Source organism: Hyperolius riggenbachi, chromosome 2 (genome assembly GCF_040937935.1).
Source record: "Hyperolius riggenbachi isolate aHypRig1 chromosome 2, aHypRig1.pri, whole genome shotgun sequence".
Lineage (NCBI taxonomy): Eukaryota > Metazoa > Chordata > Amphibia > Anura > Hyperoliidae > Hyperolius > Hyperolius riggenbachi.
In genome coordinates this window covers 430,767,049-430,775,031 of record NC_090647.1, presented here as the reverse complement: position 1 = coordinate 430,775,031, position 7,983 = coordinate 430,767,049, and the positions used below count along the sequence as shown (strand labels likewise).

The window sequence follows — 7,983 nt, the reverse complement described above, 5'->3', positions numbered from 1 at the left end:
CAGAGCAGTTTAAAAACATTACAGCTTTATTCAAGATTTGTACTCACATGCCATCGCCGTATCAGTAAGCAAACAGAGAGAGCGGATGCACACCATAGTTCAACATGGGAAAAGCACTCGCTATCCCCCAAAAATTGTGCAGTTAGGGAATTTGCATTCAATGCAATTTACATAGGGGATCTGTTAAAAACAGCAAGTGGAAGCACAAGCTATTTTTAACAGTGGATTCTTTGGCTTGTCCATTGCTGCATTACCAAAAACATACTGAACAGGTGTTTTTGGTGCAAGTGGGAACTGAGTCTTATGCACAAAATACCAGTTTATCCTAAAATTGCAGATTGTGTCAAGTGAGCACAACTCTTATAAATATAGAAATCTGAAAAGTGACACTGTTGCTATTGGGCAAATTTATACAGATACCACATTTTGGGATTAGAAGAATAGATGTAAGAACGACAGTCATACATGTTAGGTGTAAACAACAATAACAACTTTGACCTCAATTCACTTGCTGGAGATAATAAGGCAAGAGAAAACTTACCACCACACAGTGAGAGAGTTTTCTTCTCTCTTCATTCCTTAAGTTACCGGTACCTCCTCTGTAGTTAAATTACTTCCTCTGTAGTTAAGTTACCTCCTCTGTAGTTATTTTCACATGCAGTTAATTAACAGCCTGTTTAGAATTCTGGAGTTATTTTAAGGATTGAAGAGTTAACTTAAAGACAGAAAAGTTAACTTTAGGTTTGCCTGAGGTAAAATGTTTCCTGAATACTACATGCCTCATCACCATGGTGATAACTATAGAAACGTTTTTTAAAGACAGGAGATAAGCTTAGTGAATTGAGGCTATTTTTTTCACTTGAGGTTTGCTTTAAAGAGACTCCGTAACAAAAATTGCATCCTGTTTTTTATCATCCTACAAGTTCCAAAAGCTATTCTAATGTGTTCTGGCTAACTGCAGCACTTTCTACTATGACAGTCTCTGTAATAAATCAATGTATCTTTCCCCTGTCAGACTTGTCGGCCTGTGTCTGGAAGGCTGCCAAGTTCTTCAGTGTTGTGGTTCTGCTATGAACTCACTCTTCCTGGCCCCTCTATGCACACTGCCTGTGTGTTATTTAGATAAGAGAGAAGAGAGAAGCTGCTCTAATCAGCTGGATAAATCTTCCTCTGAGCTGGCTGGGCTTTCACATACTGAGGAATTACAAACAAGGACAAAGCTGTTTGCAGGAAGAAAAGAGCAGCCTGAAACTTCAGTGTATGGGGGAAAAAAAACACACAAATGATCTCTTGAGATTAAAAAGGAATGCTGTATACAGCCTGCTTATGTATGGATGTATTTTCTATGTGTGGACATACTGTACATCAACCTACTTCCTGTTTTGGTGGCCATTTTGTTTGTTTACAAACAAACTTTTAAAAACTGTTTTTAACCACTTTTAATGCGGCGAGGAGCGGCGAAATTGTGACAGAGGGTAATAGGAGATGTCCCCTAAAGCACTGGTATGTTTACTTTTGAGCGATTTTAACAATACAGATTCTCTTTAAGATGGAAAACGGGAACCCTTTAACCACTTTCGGATTTCCCAGACGCTTAACTACGCCCCTATTGACTTAATTAGCGGATCAGGGGCGTTTATAAACGCCCCTGCCGCTATTGTGCTGTGCGGGCGCGATCGCGCGCGTGCACGCGCGCTCCCGCGCGCTCCCGCGCTCCCGCCCGCGGGTGCGCGCCCCCGTGCGTGCACGTGCACGTGCACCAGCTTCATTTATTTCTGGGTGGGATTGATGAATGGGAGTAATTACTCCCATCACCAATCAGATGCCTGTAACCATGAATGAGCACTGCTATAAGCCAATAGCAGTGCTCATTCATTTGTGAGGTTTACAAACAATGTTGCCAGCACTTGAGAAGATACAGTTACCTTGTAATCACTCCTGAGAGGATTACAAGGTAACTGGATCTTCTTTTCTTGTATTCTGACTGCCACCTAGAGGATTTTATAAATATACCAGGACTGATAAATAAATATACCAGGACTATATACCCCTGATCAACCCTGATCAACCCTGATCAACCCTGATCAACCCTGATCAACCCTGATCACCCTGATCACCCTGATCAACCCTGATCAACCCTGATCTAATCCTAGCCTCCCTTGCTTTTTTTTATAGAATATTATTTCTGCTGTATTTTTGTGGACTCTTTTTTTTCTCTCTCTCTTTTTTTTTTTTTTTACAATTTGCCTCTATACAATTATAGTGTATATCCTATATACATTTTCTATAAAGATGGCAAAGAGAATGTATTCTTTGCAAGAGGCGTTCGCCATTCTGGAGCGTGACAGTGACAGTGACAGTCACAGCAGCAGCGAATTTGAGGATGATTTGGAGTCCACAGATATTGATTGGCTGCCGTCCGAGTCAGAAAGCGACTCAACGGACAGCGATTCTGAGTCTGCTGGGCCATACACAGCTCAGCCATCTAGGAGCGCGGAGCAGGCAAGGGGCATTAGTGACACTGACACTGCTTCTGAAGGAGGGTCACCTATAGCTACCTCCAGCAATGCCATCCCAAGAGGTCAGAGGGCTGCCAGGCCAAGGCAGAGCATGCCAGCAAGGGTACCACAGAGGGAACCACTACCCTATGATCTAAGGGACCCACAATGGTCAGCATCTAATATGGAGACCCCTAACCTCCCTCCCTTCACAGCCAGGAGTGGCCTATTAGTGGACACCAGCAACATGCAGCCCATTGACTTTTTTGAACTGTTTTTGCCAGAGAGCTTCCTGCAGTATGTCTGCGATCAGAGCAATATCTATGCCCAGCAACGCATAGCAGACCATCCCACCTGTGTGTTAGCTTCCCACTGGACCCCTGCAACTACCCGTGATTTGAAAGTTTTTTTGGGATTGACTTTCGATATGGCCCTTTCTCCATTACCTGAACAGCAACTGTACTGGACAAAAAATCCAATCCTCTGCATCCCAATTTATTCGTCCAGAATGTCCAGACGCCGCTACCAAATGCTGCTAACCTGCTTGCATTTTAGCAATAATGCAGACCACCTCCCACCTAACGACCCAGCCCATGACCGACTATTTAAATTGAGGCCCTTCATCGACCATTTAAATAGAATTTTTGCAGAAAAATACATGCCAGAGCAAAGAATAGCCATCGATGAGTCCTTAATCCCTTACCACGGGAGGCTGGCAATCAAACAATATATACCCAACAAAAGGTCACGGTATGGGATAAAACTGTACAAGTTGTGCGAAAGTGGGAGTGGCTATATCTATTCACTAAAAGTTTATGAAGGGAAGGACAGCTTAATACAGCCTCCTGGATGCCCTCCCTACATGGGTACAACAGAGAGGATAGTACTGGACCTCCTCAACCCTCTACTCCACCAGGGTTACCACCTTTACATGGACAATTTTTACACGAGTGTTCCACTGTTCAAACATTTATTTTCAGTCCAGACTCCAGCCTGCGGAACTGTCAGGGCAAATCGCAAAGGCCTGCCATCAGAGGTCGTTCATAAAAAACTGAAGAGGGGGGAGACCTGCAGCCAACGGAGCAACGAGCTGCTCGCTTTAAAATTTAGAGATAAGCGCGATGTCTTAGCCCTCACCACCATCCACACCGAGGCAACAACAACTGTGAGGACTCGTAGTCGGGAAGTAGTAAAACCACTGGCCATCGCTGAGTACACCAAGTTCATGGGGGCAGTGGACTTGTCCGACCAGGTTTTGGCACCATACAGGCTCAACAGGAAGAGGAAGATCTGGTACAAAAAAGTGGCTCTATATTTTTTCCAGATGTGCCTCCAAAACGCCTTTGTCCTGTACAAAAAATCAGGTAACAGGGACTCTTTTTTAAAGTTCCAGCTGGCAATAATTACATGTCTCCTTTTTGAATCTGGACAACCTGCCCCAAACCCAGACCAACTTCGTGCAGAAAATGTTGCCAGATTTGAGGGAAATCATTTTCCTGCCCCACTCCCCCCAACTGCATCAAAACCATACCCCCAAAAAAGGTGCAGAGTTTGCAGGAAAAATCACGTTCGAAGGGACACACGATATCATTGTCCGAAATGTCCGTCCAAAGCAGCACTATGCCTTAATCCCTGCTTTGAGACCTATCATACAGTCCTTCATTATTAGTTGTTTTTTTTTTGTTTTGTTTTTTTTTACCCTTTCACTGCCTTTTTTTTTTATGGTATAATTGAACTGTATTTGACTCTCCGGATCTGACCTCTGGCATGGCTGACAACCACTCTATGGAATTCGACCCCTGGCATAACTAACGACCACCCTCTGAACTCTGGCATGGCTGCCGAATTACCCTCTGACCTCTGGCATGGCTGATCTACCAAACTCTGACCCTTGGCATGGCTGCCGGACACCTTCAGACCTCCTGACTTCCACCTTTCTACAGCTTCTACAATGGTGAGTACCAATTTGTGTATGTTTAAAGACATTGTGAAGCCCTCAGTATACTTTGCTAAAGCCTTGTACACACTTTCAAGTATGATTGGCCAATCACTGATCAATTTTACTATTGAATCTTGAATAATATGAGCAGATTGTGTAGGTAAACCCTCATACTACAGTATGAGCGTTTACCTGCACAATCTGCTCATACTATTCAATATTTGTTGACTCTCATACTACATGGTAAGGTGGTACAATTGGTCAGTGATTGGCCAATTTTAATTGAAAGTGTGTACTGGACTTAAAAAAAGAATGACACTTTGGGGAGAAAATTGGCCTTGAAAAAGCTGTTGGTGCTACTTGTGGTTATCAGTGTGCGGTGTGCCCAAGAAGCTATCTGATGATGTATATAGGGTATCATTTTAACCGTGACAAGCGAGAGAATATGATTTGGGATGTAGTATTGTTGAAGTCTATGTCATGTGATTTTTTTTTCTCGCCAAACTGAAGAAAACTGTAAAAAAATGCTATTTTCAAACTTCTGGTACAATTTCAGCAAAAGGGCATGAATCCAAATGTTACAAAATATGTTTATCTGAGTAGGCCTAGGTCTCTAGTTTTCAGAATGGTTTGGTTTATGACCTGTACTGAATGTTCTGAGACACCAGGGGCTTTGCCAAGAAAGAATGATTGTATTACTTTTGTTGCAAAAAATGGCCTTGAAAAATCCAATGGTGCTACTTGTGGTTATCAGTGTGCGGTGTGCCCAAGAAGCTATCTGATGATGTATATAGGGTATCATTTTAACCGTGACAAGCGAGAGAATATAATTTGGGATGTAGTATTGTTGAAGTCTATGTCATGTGATTTTTTTTTCTCGCCAAACTGAAGAAAACTGTAAAAAAATGCTATTTTCAAACTTCTGGTACAATTTCAGCAAAAAGGCATGAATCCAAATGTTACAAAATATGTTTATCTGAGTAGGCCTAGGTCTCTAGTTTTCAGAATGGTTTGGTTTATGACCTGTACTGAATGTTCTGAGACACCAGGGGCTTTGCCAAGAAAGAATGATTGTATTACTTTTGTTGCAAAAAATGGCCTTGAAAAATCCAATGGTGCTACTTGTGGTTATCAGTGTGCGGTGTGCCCAAGAAGCTATCTGATGATGTATATAGGGTATCATTTTAACCGTGACAAGCGAGAGAATATAATTTGGGATATTTGACAACTGAAACCTATGTCATGTGAATTTTCTTTAGCAAGAAACTGAATGAAAAGCAATAAAATTGTTATTTTCATATACTCGGCACCAAAATAAAACGCTTGTAAAAAAACCCACAAGTGACATAATTGAAAATACAATACATAAATAGCTACCTTAGTCACTCAGCTTTTTAAATATGTATGCCATGATGGTATATTACTGTTACTTTTACAGATAAGGGCTTTTAATTACTGATAGATGACAATGAAAAAACAGAAAACAGAAAACTGAAAAAATGTGCCTTTATTTCCAAATAATATATTGTCGCCATACATTGTACTAGGAACATTATTTAAATGTTGTGATAACCGGGACAAGTGGGCGGATAAAATGTGTTGGTTTTATCTATGGTATCTTTGTCTATTTTAAAACTACAGTGGTTGGAAATATAGAAATAGTGTATCTTTTCATTTTTTTCTCTTTTTTCTCTTTAAAATGCATAGAGAATAACATTATTACTAAAATAAAATATCACCCTTGAAAAGCCTAATTTGTGGCGAAAAAAACAAGCTATAGATCATTCACATGTGATGAGTAGCAATAAAGTTATCAGTGAATGAATGGGAGGAGCGCTGAAATGTAAAAGTTGTTTTGGTTTTAAGGGAAGAAAACCTGTGATCCTGAAGTGGTTAAATGGTGCTTTATGAGAAAAGGGCTAGTAAGCATCTAAATGTGCTTCACATAAAGTAATGCAATATATTAAATATGTGGCGTTTCCAGCTTTCTCATTAGTCAGCATCAAGTTGAGTGTTCATCTGCTTCAACATGAAATCGTGTTTTCTAGTAGACAATGAAGCCCTGAAGCCTTTACTGCCAATGACATTTTGAAAATCATTTATTTGGCATTTCAGCATTTTTATGCAACATTTGCATTTAAGGAGACAAATGTCAGTAGATACAACAATATTCTTGATAAGACATTATTAGCTTTATTGAACTTTTTTTTCAGAATTTAGTCTAATGAAATTCAAGTTTGCCTTAAAAATTTTCAACATTAGCAATCTGGAGAAATGTTTAGCTAAATAGTTTCAAAACTATTTTATGCAGTAGCAAAGAAGAATACAGCGAAGTGCTGGTTCAAGCCTCATTGACTATAGCTAGGAACATATATAATTATATATAATTATTATTATTATTTATTGTATTTATAAAGCGCTAACATATTATGCAGCACTGTAATGAAAAGTACAAAAATGTCAGATAGCACATAAACAAATGCAAGTAGAACAACAGCAACAAGAGGGTCTGAAAAACAGAAATAATTTATTTTGAATGCAAAAGAATCAGGTCATAATCCAAATAGTATGAGCAATCCACTTGAAATCAGAAAATGGTTAGAAGACTTTAACGTTTCAGCAAGTATTCCTAACGCCTAAAGAGCATGCGTTTTGGATCCAGGGAAGCCAAACTTTTTCACAGTGGTGGTTTCTGTCTGCCAGGTTAGCTTTTTTCTTTATGATTCATAGTCGGTGGATTCTGTCAAGCAGACTATTGTAAACTTTTGAAGCCACCGGGAGGCAATACAGTGGGTTGCAAAAGTATTCGCCCCCCTTGAAGTTTTCCACATTTTGTCACATTACTGCCACAAACATGAATCAATTTTATTGGACTTCCACATGAAAGACCAACACAAAGTGGTGTACACATGAGAAGTGGAACGAAAATCATACATGATCCCAAACATTTTTTACAAATAAATAACTGCAAAGTGGTGTGTGCATAATTATTCGGCCCCCTTTGATCTGAGTGCAGTCAGTTGCCTATAGACATTGCCTGATGAGTGCTAATGACTAAATAGAGTGCACCTGTGTGTAACCTAATGTCAGTACAAATACAGCTGCTCTGTGACGGCCTCAGAGGTTGTCTAAGAAAATATTGGGAGCAGCAACACCGTGAAGTCCAAAGAACACACAAGACAGGTCAGGGATCAAGTTATTGAGAAATTTAAAGCAGGCTTAGGCTACAAAAAAGATTTCCAAAGCCTTGAACATCCCACGGAGCACTGTTCAAGTGATCATTCAGAAATGGAAGGAGTATGGCACAACTGTACACCTACCAAGACAAGGCCATCCACCTAAACTCACAGGCCGAACAAGGAGAACGCTGATCAGAAATGCAGTCAAGAAGCCCATGGTGACTCTCGACGAGCTGCAGAGATCTACAGCTCAGGTGGAAGACTCTGTCCATAGGACAACTATTAGTCATGCACTGTACAAAGTTGGCCTTTATGGAAGAGTGGCAAGAAGAAAGGCATTGTTAACAGAAAGCATAAGAATCCCGTT

At 40.4% G+C, this 7,983-nt stretch overlaps 1 protein-coding gene across 1 annotated transcript; it reads left to right on the top strand.

The window, feature by feature from the left end:
• Positions 1-2,292: 2,292 nt before the first annotated feature.
• Positions 2,293-6,727, top strand: LOC137545202 (piggyBac transposable element-derived protein 4-like). Its single transcript, XM_068266326.1, has 2 exons — positions 2,293-3,862; positions 6,651-6,727. Exons 1-2 carry the CDS (start codon positions 2,293-2,295, stop codon positions 6,725-6,727), a joined length of 1,647 nt encoding a protein of 548 aa, XP_068122427.1.
• The last annotated feature ends 1,256 nt before the right edge of the window (positions 6,728-7,983 follow it).